Source organism: Crocuta crocuta, unplaced genomic scaffold (genome assembly GCF_008692635.1).
Source record: "Crocuta crocuta isolate KB4526 unplaced genomic scaffold, BGI_CrCroc_1.0 scaffold172, whole genome shotgun sequence".
In the NCBI taxonomy this organism is placed as follows: domain Eukaryota; kingdom Metazoa; phylum Chordata; class Mammalia; order Carnivora; family Hyaenidae; genus Crocuta; species Crocuta crocuta.
Genome location: NW_027528872.1, coordinates 4,640,231 through 4,663,169, shown reverse-complemented (window position 1 = coordinate 4,663,169; position 22,939 = coordinate 4,640,231). Strand labels below are relative to the sequence as shown.

Sequence of the window (22,939 nt, the reverse complement as noted above, 5' to 3'; positions counted from 1 at the left end):
CTTGGGTATAGCTGGAAGGAGTAGAGCAAAGCCCCACCCCCACCCCCATGTGCATGTTTCCTTGTGGGTTTCCTGTGATTAAGAGGGCACCAGTTGCCATGGAAACTGTCACACGAGGAAATTGTCAGATAAGATCATAGCTTCTAGGAATAGGGCCCTCAAGTGGTTGTTGAGAAGGAGCAGTCAGTGAATTTGTGTTTAAATTTGAACAAGACATGGACACTGGAGGTGGCTGTTTAAAAAGCAAAAAATGGAGAAGCCTGGGGTACAAGACTTAATCGAAATTGCTCACAGCCAAGAGATAGAACAGGAAGTCTAAGCAGTGGTAAAGGTGCAGGCAGGGGACAGGGGGTCTCTATGTCCCCTACCAGCTCTGGGGCTTTTATCCATTAAATAGGTTATTGCACACCAACTAGGTGTCAGGAATGGAGCAAGCAACTGGGAATGGAAACAAAGAATAAGACTGATGGGGTTCATCTCTTCCGGGCACCTCCAGCATCAGGACTGGTCTTTGAGAAAACGGATAGGAAAGTTCCCATGACCCCAGAAGTCAAAGAAGCACCCACGGGCACCTGCCATCTACACTTCCTCATCTCTCCAGTGCTTATGAATATTGTAGAAAGTGTTATTTCTACTTCTCGTGGACAACTGTCTGCCCCTTGGGTAGGCCCACCTTTTCAGATCTGAATTGCGTCACTGCTCCCTTCCCTTTGTCACTCAGAGTCTCCTCTGGTCACCACAGACCAGACCGAGATCCTCTTGGTCCAGCTACCAAGCCAGACCCAGAAAGACAAGGCCCCAAGGACAATTCTTAGCGCTCCCTCTCTCAAGCAATATGAAATGTCAGGAACGTTATGCTGCTCCCAGGCTATTCTATCAGCCCCTACACTGGATGAAATGCAGACTCTGTGAGGAAACATCACGGCTTCTCCCCACAGAGGACACTTCTTCTAAGCCTTCAGCAGTCTGAGGTCAGGGCTGCGTGGCCATTCATCATCATCAGAGAGCATTAAACATTTGGTAGAAGACAGTTAAAATTTTCCAGGAATGAAGAGCTTAGGTAGTTTGCCCAAATTCACATAGCCAGTAATACTCTGCAGTGACCCAGCCAGTAACTGGTGCCTTTTACTAGAACACGTTTTTGAAACAGCACCATATGGAGTAAGGACAGAGATGAAGTGGTTTGTTTCCTCTGCCCTTTGCCTTTTGAACCCTCCTGAAGCAGGCATGCTTGAGGATCCTCTAGAACAAAGAGACTGCTCTCTGCCATGTCTGGATCTTCACTGGTCCTCGCTTGCCAATACCTCTATAGTCAGAAAACGACCCTCCAGATCAGGGAAAACATTCAGATAACCACCTGTATGTCATGGGCACCAGGGCACCAATCCCCCTTCTTGGAGTTATTGACCCTTTAGTTGTTTCCGGACAGAGGAGGGAGTGGAGCCACTGGTATGGAAATATTCCAGTATTTTTGATGACTAGATCAGCCTCCCCAGTGAAGTCAGACAGAATACAGTCCCAGTGTAAGTGATGAGCAGCAAAAACAAAACAAAACAAAACCTTAGGGAACTATTGGTCTACCAGTAGTCTACCTGGTAGACTGGTCTACCTGGGTCAGCTTCCAGGACTTCATCCTTCCCTACCTTTCTCTCCCCATGGCAGCTGGGTTTTTGTTTTGCTCGTTGACAGCGCTGTCCATCATCACCCATTTCCACCAGTGAGGGCTTCATTTACCCCTTTTGGCCCTTCTGTACTGGCGGGAAAACATGGGCTCCATTTCATGGAAGCAAACATCTAACCTTCCTAACCTTAGTGAGCCCCAGCTTCCCATCCCCATTCAGTTCTGCCCCTGTGGCACTATGGGGTCCACCTCAGGGGTCAGGTCACCCCCTATTATGGGAGAGGAGCTGGACTGTTGCATGGTCATATATAAAAAAATCTACATAACAGATCTTCTCTGACCCTTTTGCTATCACCTTTGTCATCGAGAAAAAGCAGGTTGAAGTGAGGTCAGACCCACTGTAAAGAAACAGAAAGTAAAGCATTCTATAAAATGTTCCTGTCTTGGGGTTCAGACTAACCTTCTATCCCCTTCCTGTTAGTTTCCATATTCAGCACTTTTTTCTTTTCAGCAGTAAAATCATTCTCTGTGGGAGGAGAATTTAACTTTGATGTTTAGAGATGCCCTTTAAATGTGGTTATGGTCAAAACAGTGACTGTAAAAACTCAAAGTCAACAGGCAAAGGTAGATACCCATGGGAGACCTGGAGAAGCATCTAATGGGGATCGTGATTAACAGAAGGCCACAGCTCTGGATTTTGTTACATGGCATGCCTTTACAGAACACAGAGACCCTCTTCTCTGGACTCATTTAGGCTCATTCCCTTAATTTATTAAACTCCATTAAATAAAGTACTTTCATCTGCAAAGGATTCTAATTCCATTTTCTAGGAACTTGGCTGGCTGCCCTTCCCTGGGTTGCCCACTGCAGAGCCCCCTCCCCAGTAAGTGAAGATTTAAGTTGGGGAGTAGGTGGATTGAGTGAAGGGGAGTGGGGGGGGCGGACAGAGTTCAATAAAAATACTTTAGAAATCAGCGAACGACTCGGAGTTTCAATGGCAGGTCTGGCTCTGTGGTGCAGCCTAGGATTATAGTTCATGGGCTGGAACTAGTTCAGGGGAAGACCGTAAGTTCTGCTGTCAGGCTACCAGCTGGAAGATTCACTAGTTGAGGGACCTGAGGCAACTCTGAACCTCTTTAAGCCTCAATTTCCTTTTTAATAGTAGGAAGATCTTAACAAACATCTTAAAAGGCTAAATGAGGTAATGATTGTAAAAGTTCCTTGTAAGCATCATGGTATCAAATAGTATGTGTTCTATTTATTCTTTCTAAGTTATTTATTTAAAAAATTTTTAATGTTTATTTATTTTGAGAGAGAAAGAGAGAGAGCATGAGCAGAGGAGGGGAAAAGAGAGAGGGAGACACAGAATCCGAAGCAGGCTTCAGGCTCTGAGCTGTCAGCACAGGGCCCAGTGTGGGGCTCGAACTCATGAGAACCATGAAATCATGACCTAGGCCAAAGTCGGATGCTAAACTGACTGAGCCACCCAGGTACCCCTCTTTATACTTTAAAAAAGTCGTCCCTATTTGTTTTTTGTTTGTTTGTGGTTTTCTCCTTGCTGGTGAAGAGTAGTTTGGATAGGTGATTAGCAGAGGAGTTACGCCTTAAGGGTGAGATTGACCCTCCCTCACTGTGTGAACCTGGAGAGGCTATGCTTTATGCCTTAGTCTCCCTGTCTGTTTAGTCCTGGTGCTGATTCCTGAAGCCAGTGTCAGTCACTGTGGTGAAAAGGACACGTACACAATCACCCTCTGTCTCCTCTGGATATGGGTTCTCTGGTTGCTGATGAACGTGATAGAAAATGTTCCAGTTACTATGGCTACATAAGAAACTGTACCAAAACTTAGCAGCATATAACAACTGTTATGCTTGTGAGCAAACCTTCATCTGAAGGCTCATCACTCCCAAGTCTGGAGGTTGATGCCGGGTGGCAGCTGGTGGCCTTGGTTCCTCGAGCTGTGGGCCTCTCCATGCATTACTTTCTCGGTTTGGGCTGGTTTGGGCTTCCTTGCAGTGTGGTGGCTGGTTTCCAATGACTAGAGAGCCAAGAGAGAACAAGAAGCAGGTGGAAGTCATAATATCTTTTATCACCTAGCTTTGGACGTTCACCGGGGTCACCTCTGCACCTTCCGTTTGTTGAAGCAGTCATGAAGTCCCATCTGGGATCAAGGGGGAAGGCCTGCATCCTTTTTTTAAAAAATGTTTTTATTTATTTGTGCGTGAGAGAGAGAGACAGCATGAGCAGGGGAGGGTCAGAGAGAGAGGGAGACACAGAATCTGAAGACAGGCTCCAGGCTCCGAGCTTGCTGTCAGCACAGAGCCCGAGGTGGGGCTCGAACCCATGAACTGTGAGATCATGACCTGAGCCAAAGTCAGATGCTTAACCAACTGAGCCACCCAGGCGCCCCAAGGACTGTATTCTGAGAGGGAGTGGCAAAGGTTGGAAATATTATTATGGCCCTTTTGGGTAAAGACAACCTGGCAGGTATGAACACAGGCCGCTTCTGCTCTATATCCTGTGAGAGGGCTTCTGCTTAATATTGGGTGCCACCTTCCTCCTTAACCAACTTGTCATAAAATTTGTCTTCTTTTTTCTTTGTCCGTCTGACCTCTGTGGGACTGAAATAATGAGCAAGAAGCGGGTACCCAGCCAGCAGTTAGAGAAGAGAGAGAAGCAAAAGGCTTGAACTAACTAACAGCAGCTACACCCTCGTGGTACTTTAGATGTGGCTGTGATGGGCTCCCCACCCAGAGCTCGATGCTCCCATTGCCATACCGCCTGCTGATCTCCAAAAGCAGAGAAGACAGAGGATTTTGCTCCCTAGAATCTTGTCTGAGTTCTGTATGCTCCCTGGCTGGCAAGAGCGGGGACTTCATGTCTTTATGCAAAGAATGTAATAAAAAGCCAAAGCTTGTGTGCTCCCTGCAGTGACCCAGAGATTAGCTTTCCAGAGGCCAGGTCTGCGAGTCAAGTGGACTCCCCAAGCAGGGCAGCGGCAGGGAACTGCTTTTCACATCCTTTCACCCTCCTCAAAGCTCACCCCCCACAGAAACCTGTCCTTTAGGGGTTCAGGACAGGAGACAGGGAAAATAAGGTGGGGAGGAAACAATGTAGAATCAGTGCTTCTAGGGACCCCATGTCTTGGGTCATTCCCTGTGCTAGCATAAAAACTCAACCTCACTGTAAGGGCGAGCAAGGGAAAGGGTCTCCCCTCCACGGTGGGCATCATGGAATTTCCTCCTCTGACTCCATTTGGCTCATAACTGTGGATGATAAGTGTATTCTTCCTATGGATGGCACCACAGCAGAAATTTCTTTCATGCATTCCTGAGTAGAATGGAGGAGATCCTGGGGTGCCTGGGTGGCTCAGTTGGGAAAGTGTCCAGCTCTTGGTTTCAGCTCAGGTCATGATCTCACAGTTTGGGGGTTTGAGCCCCGATTCAGGCTCTGGCAGTGCAGAGCCTGCTTGGGATCCTCTCTCTCCCTCTCTCTCTGCCCCCCACCCCCTGCTCACACTGTCTCTCAAAATAAATAATAAACTTAAAAATAAAAAAGGATGGGGAGATCTTCTGGACACTGTCTTAAACCTTTTTTTTTTTTTTTTTTTTTGGTGCTACTTTGAGGGCTTTTGCATCTCTGTTTCAGCAAAGCTTTTTCAGAGATGCAATTGTTTGCTCATCATTAAAATCAGCCAGGCCGTCATGTGGCAGTGTTCTGACCACATTCCCCTATCACCCAACTGACGCGCACACAGAAAATAACATTTGCCTTAATCTAAGGAAAATAAATTTGGGAAGATACATTTGCTAGTATTTAAAAAAAAAGAAAGAATGAAAGAGAAAATATATATGACAAATTCCAAAGGAAGGATTTTTTTTTTTTTTACTAGTGAATTCACAGACATACTCATGGCATTTTTCTGATGTTCATTGCATATATGACTAATGAATGGCAATACGGGTAGGTGCTAGCCACCTACTATTTTGGTTATCTCAGCAGTAAATGGCTCTTCCCCTCTCATGCATGGCTATCTAACAGAATCTTGTCTACGTCATCTTAAAAGCCTGAAAAAGAAGAGTGGAAACACGTTAGCCAAGTAGGCTCTGTGTTCAGAAACACCTGGATTTTACATTTCAAAATCTAACTATTATCTCCAAACCTGCTAATTTTGAAACTTAGATAACTTCCGTTACTTCTAAGTAACCCACACAGGGGAGAACGAGGTATCTCTCTGGCTTTATCTGTTCCCCCCATCACCACTCCAACACAAAGGTCCCAATGCCATCTCTCAGCATTGGGCTTATTTTAGACTTGAGTATTTGTTATGTCCTAAGAACTTTAGACCTCTATTTGGGAAATTCACTTCTATTATCTCATGTTACCTTTATTCAAAATCTACCAGGTGAGGTACTGTTATTATCCCCTATTCTACAGATAAGGAAATGAAGTTCATAGAGTGTAAATAAATCGCAATAGGTGATATGCAAATGAGCAACTGATGGAGCTCAGATTGGAGTTCATATCTCTCTAACTTTAAAGATTGTGCTTAATAAACTAAGAGGTGCCCTCAAAGTGCTTATAGTTTCCCAGGGAGGCGACCAGACAGCAAACCTGAATTTGAGTCCCAGATCATACTTGCTGTGTGACCTGAGCAGGTCATTTCACTTCTCTGAATAGCCGTTTTCTCATCTGAAAAAATAGAGGTAATAAGAGCATATTTCTCATAGTATTCCTAAGAAGATTAAATTAGGTTACTCATATAAACAGTGTTTTGCACTTAATGTATGTTATGATAATTGTCTGCTATGATCTATCTTCAATCATGAGAATGCAGGATATATTATAAGTGATGTGCAAACGGCATCTCATCCCAATTGGGTAAGGGGACTCCCATACCAAGACAAGTGCCCCATTGACCATATACCTCTGCTGGCTTCCTGGACCAGCAGGGGATCATGGGAAGGAAGGTTAACACAGCTTGGTCAGCATTTCTATGGGCAAATATGGCCATCCACTTAGCTCAGAACTCAAGCTGCCATTCCAAGTAGTTGCCTTTGTCTGAGCTTTCTGGCAAATAGGTCAAATAGGGTACTAATGTGGCTAGAGCCCAGGTGCTGTGTGCTTCCCTCTGGGTGTAGGACTCAGTGACTGAGTGACCAGTCTGAGTGACCACCCTGAATTACAGGCCTAGCCTTTCCAGCAAAAGAAAAATGCTTCTCAGAATCCAGTTACTAAGCCAAGGATTAACCATAGAACTGAGTACCACACAGGGTTAGGGATCCCAAGCCTTCTGTCTTCTTCGCTTTGAAGTCGATTTTTACGTAGCATGCTCTAAAGCAACCTGGACACAACAGTCTTTAAAAGAATAATTTGTCTTCTGTGTCACGTCCGAAGTCAATAGAAACAATGAAGTCGTTAAAAACTGAAGGAACCTCGTCACTGAGAACCGTTTGTCAATTTTCATGCTTTCTAAATTCGGCCTATCAGCCTCAACTTAAATTCTTATCAACAATTCATCAGTGAAAAGTTTGTGAAAACCAACAAGTCCTTCCCGTAAAGAGTTCTAAGTATAAGGAGGAGTTTTATGTTTAAACTTTTAAGTTTTAAGGGTTGAAGTAAAAGTAAACAGCTTAATAAGACATACATAAAATAGCAAGAGTGGCTCCTGTGTAAAAGCTGTATCTGTCCGCTCCAAAGCTCCTCGAGTGATAAAAACAGCGCCCTGGTCACTACACCCATATCAATTACAGCGACATGAGTCCCGAACACAGGTCTGGCAGCCACAGTCACCCAGTGCCACGTTCCAGGTTTGCCTTTTCCTCTATGCCTGTCCCCTCTCCCTGCACCCACTGCCACCAGAGCACTTCAGAGAAGGTACCCCATCACAAAGTCAGAAGGGTATTTGCCCTTCTTGGGACCATCCTAAAAGTCTCAGCTTTGAATGGCAAAAGGGGTGCTACATCCTTTCAGAGATGGTGAGGATGTTCTCCCCAGTTTTCATTTTCACTTAGGATCTCAAATCAGCTTGTTTGGGGTCTAGTCTGCCCGAATCTATCATTCACACTTAGTGGCCCTTCTCTCTTCTGTTCTTAATTCAGGCCAGCAGGCCAGACAGGGAAATGTTTTTCATCTTCTCCTTCTTCCCAGCCTCCCCTAGCCATTAATTCTTTTCTCCATACTGTTATAAGGGTGTGGGGGGGGGGAGGGGGGGAAGCCCTTTGCTTATCAATGACTGGAAATAGAAAAGAGAGAAGGAGAGAGGAAGAGGAAGAGAAAGAGAGAGAGTATGTGTGTGGGTGTATGCACCTACCTACGCAGTATTCTCACTGGGCTTTTATAAGCTCAAACGAGTCAGAGGAAATTATCAGGGAATGTTTCATGGGTGAGGAAGACCTTGTTTACCTTAGAAAATGAGAAGCATCGAATATGTGCGCAGGTGGAAAGGACAAAGAAAGAGTACTCACAGCCCAAGGACCAAAGAAGTGTATGTGAGTGGGGCCTGCTGAGTGGAGCTGTGGGAAGAGTTAGCACTGGGCAGGAGCCGTAGGAGGGGGAAGTCATGAAATGTAAGGGTGGACATCTGGGGCCAAGCTGAGCTGTGGGAAAACAAGCAGATGACAGTAGATTTGCTATGGTCAACATGGGGTGAGCTCTGGGAGGTATTTGAGCAGGGATTGTGGCAGGATGTATTTATGACTTGCACGGGAGCTCCGTGTGCAAAGTGGGCTAAATGAGGGCAGAGCATACAAGTGCGGGTAGTCATAGAGGAAAGAGTCTGACGACGAAAGGCATTGGGAAGCGCATGTGCCCGGAGTGAGACTCATTAGACAGGTGGAGCAAGAGATGCTTTGGAGGAAATCAGGGTTCTCTCATCCTGTGATGTTGCCACTTGACTGAAGTTTCCTTTGGTTGTGAGCTATATTCCAAAATGAATTCAAACAGGTTTTGCGCCCTTTACGACACTTATACTTTGTCCTGTAAGTCTTCATTCTCATTTCCTTAAGAAGTTTCTTCACGGGCTGCCACCAGAAACCCCAATTTGTCTTATCTGTTTTCTGTTGCAGTCTTTGCTGCAAACCTTGGTTTTGACACCTACGTGGCCCCCTTGGACTTGAAACCCTGCCTTCTCTCGCGTCCTGTCCCACCATCTTTGGAGATAATGATGGGAGGGATCTTTCATGCTTACCCAGAGCATCACTATCTCCAGTTCCGCCTCCTACGCCTCCTCCTTTCAATGATTCCACCATCTTCTCCCCTAACCTAGAGGACGAGAGAGAAGAAATTCTGTAATTGGAAACTCCAAGATTTGTGCATGACTGACCAAGCATAAAGCCACGCTCCACAGTAGAAGACAATACCCGATTCCTTAAATGTAGTCTCTTTTTGTAGCAGAACGGGTGAGCATTCTTCACCTTTATCATCAAAAGCGCACTTATGGGTCCTTGGTGGTAATGTCATCTCTGCTCCTAGTATAGCACCCCCAGAATTACAGGCACTCATGTTGAACTATCGGGAAGATTACAATGTCACACTTCTCAACTTGGAACCGTAACACTGTGAGCCTGGATGACAACTGGAAACTGGTTTGGGCTATGGAGACAGGTCTGATCCCTAACTGACATGGAGAATGGATATAATAACGAAAATGAGTAATTTTTTTCAATTTCTGAGAGAGAGAGAGAGAGAGAGCAAGCAGGGAAGGGTCGGAGAGAGAGGGAGACACAGAATCTGAAACAGGCTCCAGGCTTTGAGCTGGCTGTCAGCACTGAGCCCAAAGAGGGGTTCGAACCCACGAGCCGTGAGATCATGAACTGAGCCAAAATTGGATGCCCAACCGACTGAGCCACCCAGGCATCCCCAAAAGACAGTGGCTCCAAGAAGCACAGCTTTTCTCTGAGCATGACACAGGGCGCTAGGTGGAAAATGAGCAAGGATCTCAGCATATTTTAGGTCTGAATCAAGGGACACCCATTTGGTTGGGGGATGAGAGCCTTTCAACATTGTGTAGGTAGCTCAGCTTTGAAATTGCCCTCTATGGCCATATCTGCACTATCCAAAGCCTTCTGGTGCAGGAGCAGACTTCCTGGAGTATGTTCCAGTAATTCTTCTCTGGTCCCAGCCGGAAACAGCCTCAGAAGAGCCTTTCTCTTTGAAATTTGGCTGTCCTGCTGGGGTTGAGAATGGCCCCGGGAGAAACAGCAACTTTAGCTGGTAGAGCAAACTGTAATTTTACAGGTGTAGGGAGGGCTTCTGTAACGGTGGTATATTAGGGCTGCCATAACAAAACACCATACACTGGGTGGCTAAACCAACAGGAATTTATTTTCTCACAGTTTTGGAGGCTGGAAGTTCAAGATCAGGGTGCTGGTGGGCTCAGAGGGCTCTCTCCTTGGCTTGCAGATGGCTTGCTGCCTCTCCATATGGTGGACTCTGGGTGTCCAAATATACTATTCTAAGGATACCAGTTGGACCAGATTAGAGCCCATATTAAGGGTCTCATTTCAACTGAATCACCTCTTTAGAGGCCCTTTCTCCAAATACAGTCTGATGCCAAGGTATTGGAGTTAGGGCTCTGACATGTGAATTTAAGGGAATATCTGTGACTATATCAAGTAGTCTGAGAGAATCTTTACTTGAACACCAATAATCGTGAGAGTTAACATTTATTGGGTGTCACTATGTGCCAGAAACTGTTCTCTTTTCTTCTAAAAAAGTTTTTAACGTTTATTTAAGAGACAGAGACAGAGTGTGAGCAGGGGAGGGGCAGAGAGAGCGGGAGACACAGAATCTGAAGGAGGCTCCAGGCTCTGAGCTGTCAGCACAGATCCTGGCATGGGGCTTGAACTCACGAACTGCTAGATCATGACCTGAGCCAAAGTCGGCTGCTTAACTGACTGAGCCACCCAAGCGCCCCACCAGAAATGGTTCTAAGCATTTGTCATATATTATTCCATCTCCTCTTGACAATTATAGATTGTATAATTATAGGTTATATAGATTTTAAGTTAATCCTGCCTTCTAGATGTGTCCCTTCTTTTCTGAAAAGCTATCACTTTAATTTGGTGTGATTATGGGATATAGTGATTTTTACACCCCAGTCCATGATGGGGTGTGAGTTGTGGGAGAATCTTATTGTGGTGCTTTGGCTGGTGGGCAATCTCTGCAAAGTGCAAGGCTCTCTTTCTCAATCCAGACCTCCACAGGTCAGACTTCCTCCAGGTGATGGGACAGTATGAGTGGGGATACTGAGGGTCTTTCAGAGGGCCTCTCCTGGACTCCTCCCATCCACAGAGCTGAAATTCTGCCCTCATTTCTAGGTGAACTGAATCATCAGATTAAGACAGGAAGCTACCATCTCTAGAAGTCAGGCAAAAAAGCATGACAGAGCATTGTACTCAAGAGGCAGGCAGCCTCCCAATTGAATCATGGATGTGTAAGATACACCACCATATCCTGGGGAACCCCTACGGAAACTGCTGGTTGTTTCTTACAAGCTAGACACCTGTACCAAGACTTTTCTCATTTAACCCACCTATCAGCTCTGAAAAAGCTATTCTTATTCCTGTTTACAGATAAGGAAACTGAAATTAGATGCAGCCACAGCCCTGGACCCCACCCTTCCCTTGTGTGACCTTGCGCTGGATAGTTAACCTCTCTGGGTGGGTCTCACTGGCCTCACCTATAAAATAAATGCTCACTTTCATATCCCCCTCCAGACTGACAGCTCCACACAGCTAGTCAGGGGTGTTTCTGCTTATGCCTGACAGAGCCCGGCATTCAAGTGCCACTAGAACACTGCACGTGCTCGCTGTGTGACCGCCGCTCGTGGCCTCTGGCTTCCCGCCCTCCTTTCTGCAGATCCAACAGGGGACATGCTTCTATGGCTCCCCCATCCCCACTCCTCTGCCCAAACTCCCTCCTCACCCAGGGTAACCTGCAGAGAACCCATGGAGTTTGCATAAGGGTAAACTGCCCCTCAGAGTGTGAGTCAACCTGGGCAACTGCCTGGGGCAGCCCTGGGCCACCCTGCCAGCTCAGAGGGAGAGAGGTGAAGAGTAACACTGGATGAACTGACACTAGGCTTTTGGTCTCCTTCTCTGACCCTCCAGGAGGCTCTGTCGGTGGTGAGCGACGACCAGTCCCTCTTCGACTCTGCCTACGGAGCAGCGGCCCATCTCCCCAAGGCCGATATGACCGCCTCAGGGAGTCCCGACTATGGCCAGCCCCACAAAATCAACCCCCTCCCGCCACAGCAGGAATGGATTAATCAGCCGGTGAGGGTCAATGTCAAGCGGGAGTATGACCACATGAATGGATCCAGGTAAGCCTGCCAGGCTGTGCGGCTCCAAGCGTAGGCACGGCCGGCTGTCAGGTGAAGAGCTGGTGGAGTCTCGAGGCACGCTTCCTCCCCAGGTGTCTGAGGGGACCTGCAACAGATAGGGATTTGGTGCTGGGCCAGGGAGCCTGAGTCAGTCTCTAGAAAGCTGAGACAAGAGAGGGCTATAAAACTGAGGGCTGGGAGTATAGCAGAGCCAGGAAGCCCACCTGGCTCTCTGAGCTTTGGTACAGCCCTCAACGGGCAGGTCAGAGTCAGGCTCATGACCCTGTGCAGATACTTATGGGAACAACTGTTTTGTGTCAGGCCCAGGTAGAGCCCCTCTTGGGGGTAACTTAATGATAACCTGGGTAGGTTAACCTGACCTGTTGAAGAAACTTGACCTCTCTGAGTAGGTCTCACTAAAAAGATGGTTTGCCTGGGGCGCCTCAGTGGCTTAGTCGGTTAAGCGTCCGACTTTCGCTTAGGTCATGATCTCGCGGTTCGTGGGTTCGAGCCCCGCGTCGGGCTCTGTGCTGACTGCCAGCTCAGAGCCTGGAGCCTGTTTCAGAGTCTGTGACTCCCTCTCTCTCTGACCCTCCCCTGTTCACGCTGTCTCTCTCTACCCTAGAAATAAATAAAAATATTAAAAATAAATAAATAAATAAAAAGATGGTTTGCCATCCTTGATGACAGAGGTGAGCACATCTATGGGCTCACTGTGCAAGGGAGGACACATCACACTTGGAAACTGCATTTGGACTTGGTGGTGCCCAGGGCAGTAAGACTTGCCTTGTGGAGATACAGGGAAGAGAGCCCAAGGAGAGAAGAACCAGAGGGTTAAGGAAGGGCATGCCGGGAGGACGGGTGGCCCAGATTTCATTCCCGGTTCTGCCCTTAGACAAGCTGTCTAGCTGTCTGATCACCAGCTGCCTCCTTCTCAGAACAGGACTAGAGCATCTGCCTCTTCATAGGCTTGTTTAAATGGTTAAGTCTGATGCTGTGGAGGAAGGACCCAAAACAGTGTCCAGGATTCAGAAAGTGCTCCATGATGATAGCGATCATGATGAGCAAAAAAGAGACAAAATGTTAGTCTCATTCATGAAATATCAGGCAAGATAATGGGCCTAGAGCGCGAGGGGATACAAAATGAAAATTAAGGGATTCTTAGCCCTGAATGGCGGGCTAAGAAAATATGGAATTTATTCTATATGCAGACACTGACTTTAAGTGTAGACTAGACATTTAACATCTTCAGAGCTTGATTTACAGAACTGAGGCTCTTTGTATGCAGAAGGAGGGGAAGGGAGCATTGGAAAGACAAGAAGTTAGTGAAATAGCTCAGGTAAGAAATGATCAAGTTCTGAATTTGAGTGATAGCTGTGATTAGGGAAATAAAAAGCGATAGATGTGGGAAGGACATATCAAAGGGATAATTAGCAGCGCTTAGGTGGACAAATATTGAAGTCTCTGGGAATTGTAGGGTATATGAGAGGAAAGAAAAAAAATGACCGGAGTTTGCATGATTTTAGGAAGGATGGTGCTGTTAGCCATGGGACGTAGGAAAGGAAATGCTTTGAGAAGAGATGTCAGTGTTCCCTCTGAGATTTCTGGGGGATCTCAGGAATGTTTATCAGTAAAACATCCAGATAAAAATGTCTACTAGGCCTTGGAAACTAGGGCTCAGATAATATTTGGGGGCTGGAATTTAGGTTTGGGCATCATCTCTAAAGAGTTTTCTCTAGAAGTGGATGAGGTCGGTAAGGAAACAAGTCTAGAGAAGGAGAGAAGGGGGAAATATGCAACTGGGAAGGAGACCTCCCCCAGACAACCCCTGCTCTCAGACCCGCCTGTGGGAACCCCCAGCCCTTCCACATTTCAATCCCGCTAACCAGAACCAGTTACCGAGATCACAGCCACCTTCCCAGAGTCTAGCCTTCTAGGAAGGCTCAGAGGTTCTGAGCCAGCAGCCCCTCACATAAGCATCTCTCCACATAGATAATAAGGATAGTGAGCCCCTCACAGTGGAGGGAGGGTATCATCTGTTAAATATTGTTCCATATTATCTTATGATTTCCTCCCCACCATGATCCTGTGAGGTAGATGTTGCCATTACATTTTGACATTTGAAGGCAAATTGGGCTTTGGGGGTGGGGAGTGGTAGACGCCTCATCTGAGAATTTAGAGGAGGCAAAGCTGGCACCAGAGCCCGGCTTTTTGATACCTGGCCTGTGGCCACCTCTCTGCCCTCTCCCTCTCTACCTGTACATTGTGCCTTTGAGTTCATGGTCCAATTTCTACCAGCACTCACCCTGGCAGCAAGGAAGGCAATTCAGCAGCACCTCCCAAACTCGCCCAACTGCAGACCTTCCTGATACTTTCTGAAAATCCAGATTCTACCCTTGGAGAGTCTTTGGTATATTGTAGCCTGACTCCCAACCACAGCCCACCTCTGTTGCCCTGCCTCAACCCAGACAGGCAACACCTGTCCTTCTAGGCTACCTCAGTTGCACACTGTTCTCCTTGCTTCTCCTTGCTTTCCCAGTCTGTTCTTCAGAATCAGCCTTTCAGAATAGGTATTTTTTTAATGTTTACTCATTTTTGAGAGAGAGCAGGAGAGAGCAGGGGAGGGGCAGAGAGAGAGGGAGATAGAGGATCGGAAGTGGGCTCTCTGCTGTTGAACCCACGATCATGAGATCATGACCTGGGATGAAGTCTGTCACTTAACTGACTGAGCCATCCAGGTGCCCCATCCTTTCAGAATATTTAACTCATTTGCTCTAAATCCTTTACTGCCTTATGACAAAACCCAAAGTCCTCCACATGCCCCCCATCCCTACAAAACTTAATTTTCTCCTTTCTATCTCCCTTCTTCCTTCCACACCAACCACACAAGACTCTGGACCCCAGGTGCTCTCCGGCCTCAGAGTCTCGTGCTTGTATTCCTTCTTTCTGGAACATTTCTACTCCATCAGGTCATCTGACTCTCTTCCCCACTTGTTTCAGGTCTCTGTGCCTGAATGTCCCCTTCTCAGTGGACTTCCTTCACTACCTGCTCTAAGACAGCACCCATCACTCTTTGCCTTGCTTGGATTCTTCGTAGCTCTTTCTGGCTTTCATCACATCCCTCACTAAGATGCAGGCAGGCCTCGTTTTGTTTGCTGACCAATGCCTGGCACATGATCAGTGATCAATAAACAGTTGTTAAATGAATGAGTGAATGAACGCATGGCTAACAGACTCAAAGGTGAAGATACTTCTTCAAGGCCATTAAGTCATCGGTGTATAAGCCAGGAGAGAGAACAAGGTCTGCCATCATTGCCTCAGCTAGAGCCTGCATTTGTGCTCAGCGGAAGCTACATTGATGAGCTGACCCCTCACATGCCCATAGGGCACTCCGACATATTAACCCCGGCAAGGAAATTGAGTTTCCCAACCCACTTGTCGGTCATCGCTGGCTGCAGTCATACCAGAAGCCAGCTGGAGGAGAGCTGTGCGAACACCTCCGAAGAGCAGACATGGTATTTACATGGCTCTGGTCGCACAAAGCAGCCCCTGCTTTTGATTTCCCCATCCTGACCCCGCCCATGCACAGGTGACAGAGTAGGTTCAGAAAGGTTGATGGGGTCTCACCCACCCTGGGGGAACAAAGAAGATACTGTGGGCTCTTGGAGCCACGCAGGCTAGGCATAGTCATTACCAGCACCTCATAAATATTCTCCAGGAGCTCACATGTAAGCTGGCCTAGTGGGCAGCAGGAAGCAGGGGGTTTCAGAAAAATGTCTTTGCTGAGGATGGAACCTTGTCAGATCCTACTATTTGATCATGCAAAAAAGAAATGACACGATGAAATAGATGCCAGGCGATTTAAATCTCTCATCCTCAACACTGTGTATTGACTCGATTTGGGTCTCTTGGCTTTTGGACTGGATTTGTGGTGTCCAAGGCAGTAGCCGCTAGCTATGTTGCTTTTGAGCACTTGAAGTATAGCTAATCCAAAACTGACATGTGCTCAAAATCTAAAATATGTACCACTACTAAGAAGAACTTAGTAGGGAAAAAAAGTAAAATATCTCATTAATTATTTTTTATATTGCTTATGTTGAAATGACAATCTTTTGGCTCTAGTGAGTTCATACATATTAATATATTTTCATATATTTTAAAATTCATTTCAGTTGTTTTTTTAATTTTAAAAATGTGACTACTGGAAAATTGAAAAATATATATGTGGCTCACATTCTACTTGAACTGGGCTGCGCTGAGCTAGGATGCTTTGGACCATCCCACCATTCACAATGCATCCCTCCATAGTTTTTGATAACTTGGGTTTTCCAAGTTACTTCATGCTTATTAGAGACCCCATAGGTATTTGTGTCTTTGTGCCTAAAGCTACAATGCCCTTCTTGCTTTTTATCCCAGCATTAAGTCATTTGGCATGGGATCAGGTGGAGAGATTGAGGTCTGGGTTGCTCAGAGAAAGCCTAGCTTGCCCGTGTTGTAGGAGGTTGGCTCTCTTTCTCCATATCTTCCTGTTGTGGCTGAATCCGTTAGAGCGAGTTTTTCTTGAAACAGCGTGGCCCACAGGTTCTGTGTTGTGTGTAGACTTCAGCAACTTGACCTCAAGCTGTGGTCTGCAAATAACTCTCAGTTGCATCCTGCCTCACCCAGGGGGATTGGGGAAAACAGCGCATGAAGCAGAGAATAGTATTTTATGGATGAGAAATGTAAAAACCTGTTTGGCTCACGTGCCTGGAACACAGGATCTGAGTCGGTGTTAGTCCACCCTGATGTCTCCTATCTGACTGGCCAGCAGGCTCTGGATGCTCTTAGTAGACACGTAGAGACTTTACATTCTATCCACAGGAAGATCAGCCTCACACACTCTGTAACTTCTGCCTCTGTGACTGAAAAATATACCTCCCTGAGTTGCTTCCTTAAGTTCTGAACCTTGCAATATGGAACATGTCACATTTAACCTGGGTGGGAAGCTGTCCTCAGGGTTCTGGAGAAGCTGTGAGCACCTATTCTGCAAGGAGATGAAAATAGTTGTGGGGTTAGGGTGATGGCTATATTATGGGTGATTTTTTTTTCTCTTCTTGAAATTTGCCTTTAACTTATGTGTATTTCTTTTTAAAAACAACAAGTCATAGGCACACACCTACACATGGAAATCCTAAGGACAACACAGATTCGCTTCATTGTTCCACAGTGTTCACATTACATGGAAGACACACCTGATAGGTCCACACACACACTGTGTGGTTTGGGTGGTTGTTGAGACTTTGCATGAGCTGTGTGACTATAAGGGATCCACTGACAGCAAGCCTGGGCCACACACCTGTGGCTCCATGTGGTGCACTCTGAGTTGCTCTGGGTTAAATGGGAAGGTAAAATAGATGTATGTGTNGTGGTTTGCCTCCCTCCCTCCCCTCCACTATTTTTCCCCTTCTCCCTCACAGTCCTCTGTTAATTTCCTTCTAATCCTCCTATATGTGCAAACATATGGTATCTGTCCTTCTCTGCCTGACTTATTTTGCTCAGCATAACACCCTCAAGGTCCATCCATGTTGCTACACATGGCCAGATTTCATTCTTTCTCATTGCCATGTAGTATTCCATTGAATAGATAAACCACATCTTCTTGATCCATTCGTCAGTTGATGGATATATATATATATATATATATCTTTTTAAAATAACGTATTTTTATTTATTTTGTTTTTTTAAATTTGAATCCAAGTTAGTTAACCTATGGTATAATAATGATTTCATGAAAAGAATTTAGTGATTCCTCATTTACATATAACACCCAGTGCTCATCCCAACAAGTGTTCTCCTTAAAGCTCCTTGCCTCTTTAGTCTTTCCCCTCACCCAACACCCCTCCAGCAACCCTCAGTTCATTCTCTATATTTAAGAGTCTCTTATGGTATGTCTCTTTCTCTGTTTTTATATTATTTTTGCTTCCCTTCCCGTATGTTTGTTTTGTATCTTAAATTCCACATATGAGTGAAATCCTATGATATTTGTCTTTCTCTGTCTTATTTCACTTAGTGTAATACACTCTAGTTCCATCCACGTTGTTGCAAATGGCAAGATTTCATTCTTGTTGATTGCCGAATAATATTCCATTGTATTATATATACCACATCTTCTTTATCTATTCATCAGTTGATAGACATTTGGGCTCTTCCATACTTTGGCTATTGTTGATAGTGCTGCTATAAACATTGGGGTGCATGTGCCCCTTTGAAACAGCACACCTGGGATAATAAATAACAGCATCCCTTGGATAATAAAATACCTAGTAGTGCAATTGCTGGGTCATAGGATAGTTCTATTTTTAATTTTTTGAGGAACTTTTACACTGTTTTCCAGAGTGGCTGCACCAGTTTGCATTCCCAACAGCAGTGTAAAAGGGTTCCTCTTTCTCTACATCCTCACCAGCATCTGTTGTTGCCTGAGTTGTTAATTTTGGCCACTCTGACAGATGTGAGGAGGTATCCCATTGTGGCTTTGACTTGTATTTCCCTGATGATGACTGAAGTTGAGCATCTTTTCATGCATCTATTAGCCATGTGGATGTCTTCTTCGGAAAAGTGTCTATTCATATCTTTTGCCCATCTCTTCACTGGATTATTTGTTTTTTGGGTGTTGAGTTAGATAAGTTCTTTATAGATTTTGGATACTAACCCTTTATCTGATATGTCCTTTGCAAATATAGAAGACATCTGTTATAGTCTAAAGAGGTCGTCTTTAGGAGAAGTCTTTGAAATCTTCTTTTACCCAAATATACCCAAGATTTCTCACCTTGTTTTAAATTGCTTAACACCCTGCAAGGCGCTTTGGGAAATCACCGGCAGTATTTTTAAAGCTGTGTTCACTGAACACACAAAAATGGAAGCAGAAGAGTAAAGAGCTTATGTCCCAGGGTGAAAATAAAGGGCAAGGTTGCAGGGTCCATGTCGCCTTTGCTGAGGCCTCTCCTGCCATGGATTTCTGTCGTGCTGAGATGGAGATGCTCTGAGTTACACTCTTGGAGCCAGCACCTCCTCCCTGCTCTACAGTGGCCACGCCAGGCCCCCTCGTCGCCTGTCCTACTGCTATCAGCTGCCTGTGGGCCCCAACCCCACGTCAGCTCTAAGTGCAGGTCTCAATACAAATTAGCAGCCGTGCAGGCAAGCTGAATGGCTAAACCTCTTCCCCTCCATCGGTGTGTGCCCCTCCCCCTCCCTCTTGTTTTCATTGGGCCTCTTCACAGGCGCCAGCTGCCTCATTGAAGAGCAACCTATAGGCTGGGCTTTGCTCATACCTACCCTTAGCAGTAGCTGTCAAGCCCAATAGCTGCATGCAAGGCGTGTGCTGTCTGGTGGAGGCGCAGCGCCCAAGAGCTTGAGAATGGAGGGGAGTGTGGCAAGCCAAAGGTTAAAGGTATGGCTTTCCTTCCTTTTCATCCTGAGCACTCAGAGGAGGGCCTGGGCGAGCATGGCGGTCCAGGGCCATGCCAGGCTTCTCTGAGGGCTCCCTTAGCGGAGGGGTCTGGGACTGAGGACAGGGCCTCATTCCAGAGGAGAAGCACCCACAGGTGGGCAGCCAGACAGCTCTCCTTGCACCTCTGGGGAGTAGGTGCATCCATGGGTGAAAGGAGCGAGGAGGAAGCAGAAATATGAGATCTTACATGGAGGTGCCATCTATTGTACACCCCCAGTTGTCACCCCAGCAAGAGAACCCCGGTCCTAGCTGTGCTCCTGGTGTCCTCTTCTGGGAGCTGGCTGATCCTGTGACCTGGGCACCCATCTTCCTGGCAGGTGCCCATCTTAGTGTTCATGGCTCCTCTTCTCACCAGGTCACATATCAGGTGCCTTTTACCAAATGTTTCCTCTTTTTGCATTTATTTTTCTCTATTCCTGGCACCAAGGACCCCCCCTGTCATCAGTGGCTATGGCATAAAGGCACCACTATGCTCCACTTTGACAATTTCTGTGGATCTGACTTTTCACCCCTGCATTGCAAGAGGCTGGTTTCTAGCTCAGAAATCACCGGAGGCCCAGCCGACATGGGAAATAATTTTTTGACTCTTGTCTCCCTCCTGTTCTCAATGGGGAGCACAGCCTACGGAAGAGCACCCCCTCTTCCGTTATGCCCGCCCTCAGCTGGACATTACTCTCCTCCCTGAAAGTCCTCTCACCCCTGCCCACAGCCCTTGAACTCAAGCATCCGCCAGAGGAAGTGTGTGCTCTGGCCACCCCACCCTCTGCCACGGGGTTCCCAGCCAATGAAAACGTCGCTCCCTTGGTTGAAGGCCAACCTAATCCTCCAAACTTCTGCTGCACTTGGGTTGTTTCACAGCAGACAAGTATGTTGGGAAAGGCTGCCGGGCCCTGGTGGGGTGCGTGTGCATGTGTTTTGGGGTGTGCACGTGTCTATACGTGCGTGTGCATACATGTACGCGCGGGCGCATGTGTGTAAGTGTGCGCACGCGCCTGCCTGTGGGTAGCAATGAGGAGGGTGGGGGATGCGGCGAGCTTGGCCAGAGCTCTGCTCAGACGCAGGACCAGGGTCTTTCTGGGACTGCTTCATGGCAGGCCAAGTCCTTCAACAGCAGAAGCCAAAGGGCCCAACTGGTGAAAAGCCCTGATGTGCTACTGCCTCTCCTCAGACTGCCATGGGGACATTAAACCTTCAACAATCTGGGGCTCTGACGGCTGGTTCTTGGTTCTCTGCCTGGAAAAACAGTAGGCGAATAGTAAAACCTTAAATTCTAACATGTGTAAGTTATACATCTTATTTTCATTTTCAGCCCATGTTCCCCTCTGTAAGACATCAGGAAAAAATTACCGTCTGACTTCTAATATCTCAGTGGAGCATTTATCTCCCAGCTATGATAAGTGATCTTCGATATTTTTTTCCTTTCAGATTAAGAAACAAATTCATTTAATTGTCTTTATTGAATGTGCTCTGGCCCCCCCTGCCCTGCCTGAGTCCCCGCGCCCCCCCGCCCCCGGGCTGTTACTCCCCTCCTCTGCCTTAGGGACTGCTCTCCGTGCCTCTGGGGGAGCAGCCACCAGCCGTGGGATGGGCGAGGCCCTCTCTGGCGCGACCTGGCTCCCTAAGTCCTCATGATGGTTGGTCCCTGCCCAAGGCCAGGCCTCTGGGAAGCCTGGAGTCATTCTGCGGCCCAAGGTTGGGCGGCTGTAATCTGAACCTTATCTGAACTCCTTGGTCTGAAGGCCTGGTTTGGAGCTCTTGCGAGAACTGGCTGTCTCCCAGGTCTGATGCTTCCTGCGCTGTGTGACCACGGCTGCAGCCTCTCCAGGGCCTTGCATTCATCTCTTTTGGTCCTGCTGCTGCCTGAGTGGCTGAACAGAAGCTAGGACAGGGCAGGGTGGCACTTCCCTTAGGCTCACTGGGAGAGGCTATGATGCTCGACCGCAGGTCGGGGTGTGTGGAGTGTTCTGCTAGCCTACTCCAGGCTCTGGGTGGTCACAAGTGGAGTGTCAGCTTAGGTCTCCAGACAGCTGCTGACTGCTGAGCTGGCACCAAGGAGCAGCCTCTCTGTACCACCGTATTGCAACATACCAGGTGATAACTGGCCTCCGTAGGTCAAGACTGAGTTGCATGATTCTTGCCTTTTGCACTTACTTCTGGTTCTTCCGTGAGCATGGCATCCAGGGCTGCAAAATACCACAAGGGCTGCGACCTTTCTCTCAGGTTGAAGTTGTTGGATTCTATTCCTTCTTCATGCAGCAACCAGGTCGTGTGTGTGTGTGTGTGTGTGTGTGTGTGTGTGTGCGCGCGCGCGCGTTAAAGTAAGCTCTATGGAGTGCCTACATGGCTTAGACAGTTAAGCAACCAACTCTTTAAGCTCAGGTCATGATCTCATGGTTCATGGGTTCAAGCCCCATGTCAGGCTCTGTCCTGACAGAGCAGAGCCTGCTTAGAATTCTCTCTCTCCCCCTCCCCTGCTTGTGCTCTCGCTCTCTCTCTCTCTCTCTCTCTCTGTCTCAAAATAAATGAATGAATTTTAAAAAATAGGGGCGCTTGAGTGGCTCAGTTGGTTGAGTGTCCAACTCTTGATTTTGGCTCTCAGGTCATGATCCCAGGGTCATGGGATCAAGCCCCATGTCAGGCTCTGTGTTGACAGAATGGAGCCTGCTTGGGATTCTCTCTCTCCCTCTCTTCATGCCCCTCCCCTCCTCATACTCTATCTCTCTGAAAACAAATAAACATTAAAAAATAAAAAATAAAGTGAGCTCTATGCCCAATGTGGGGTTCAAACTCAAGGCTCAGAGATTAAGAGTTGCATGCTCTACCAACTGAGGCAGCCAGGCATGCCTGTGGGTCTGTTTTGATGGGAAAGCTTAACACCAAAGACCTGAGTCCTGCTCAGGTCACACTAGCTGGGTGACCCTGGGCCAATCACTTCACCTCTCCATGTCCTTAACCATAAAGAGGACATATGAACCCTTGGATGGGTATTGGAAAGTTAAAATAAAACAATGTACAAGAAATGCATTTAAATCATGTACATGCACTGGAAATATTTCATTCAGAAAGCATTGATCACTCATCTCCTATAAAAGGCACTACATGAGACACTGAGGCTTAAAGGAGAAAGTCCTGTCAATCTCTCAGGAAACTCCCAGTCCAGCGGGGGAAGAGGACCTGCCAAGCTAACAATCACCCAGCATGACCAAGGGCTAGAACCGAGGCAGAAACAGAGTGCTGGGGTGGGGGTGGGGGTGGATGCGGAGGCCTACCTGGGGGCCAAGGCCAGGGCAAGTGCTGTTGGAGCGCAGGTTGCCTGGCAACAAGGCTAAAAATGTCAGCTACGGTCAGATTGGGAGGGCTGTGACACGGCCCTAAGAAGTCCAGACTCTAGTCTGAGGCCAGTGAGGAGCTGCCAAAAGTTTTTAAGTGCCGTAATTATAGGATTGGGCTGGGATTTGAAAACTCTGGTGGCGGCATGGAGGATAGAAATAAGGCAGTAGCAGCAGCAGC

At 47.0% G+C, this 22,939-nt stretch overlaps 1 protein-coding gene across 4 annotated transcripts in view; it reads left to right on the top strand.

The window, feature by feature from the left end:
- The window catches only part of FLI1 (Fli-1 proto-oncogene, ETS transcription factor), a 126,895-nt gene that overhangs the window by 58,861 nt on the left and 45,095 nt on the right, over positions 1-22,939 (top strand). For 3 of the 4 annotated variants that reach the window (XM_077756546.1, XM_077756548.1, XM_077756547.1), the window contains exon 2: positions 11,732-11,943. In XM_077756546.1, the coding sequence (XP_077612672.1) occupies positions 11,732-11,943 (212 nt within the window). Of the gene's footprint in view, positions 1-8,810; positions 9,020-11,731; positions 11,944-22,939 lie in introns of those variants that run through there. The other variant, XM_077756549.1, reaches the window with a different exon arrangement.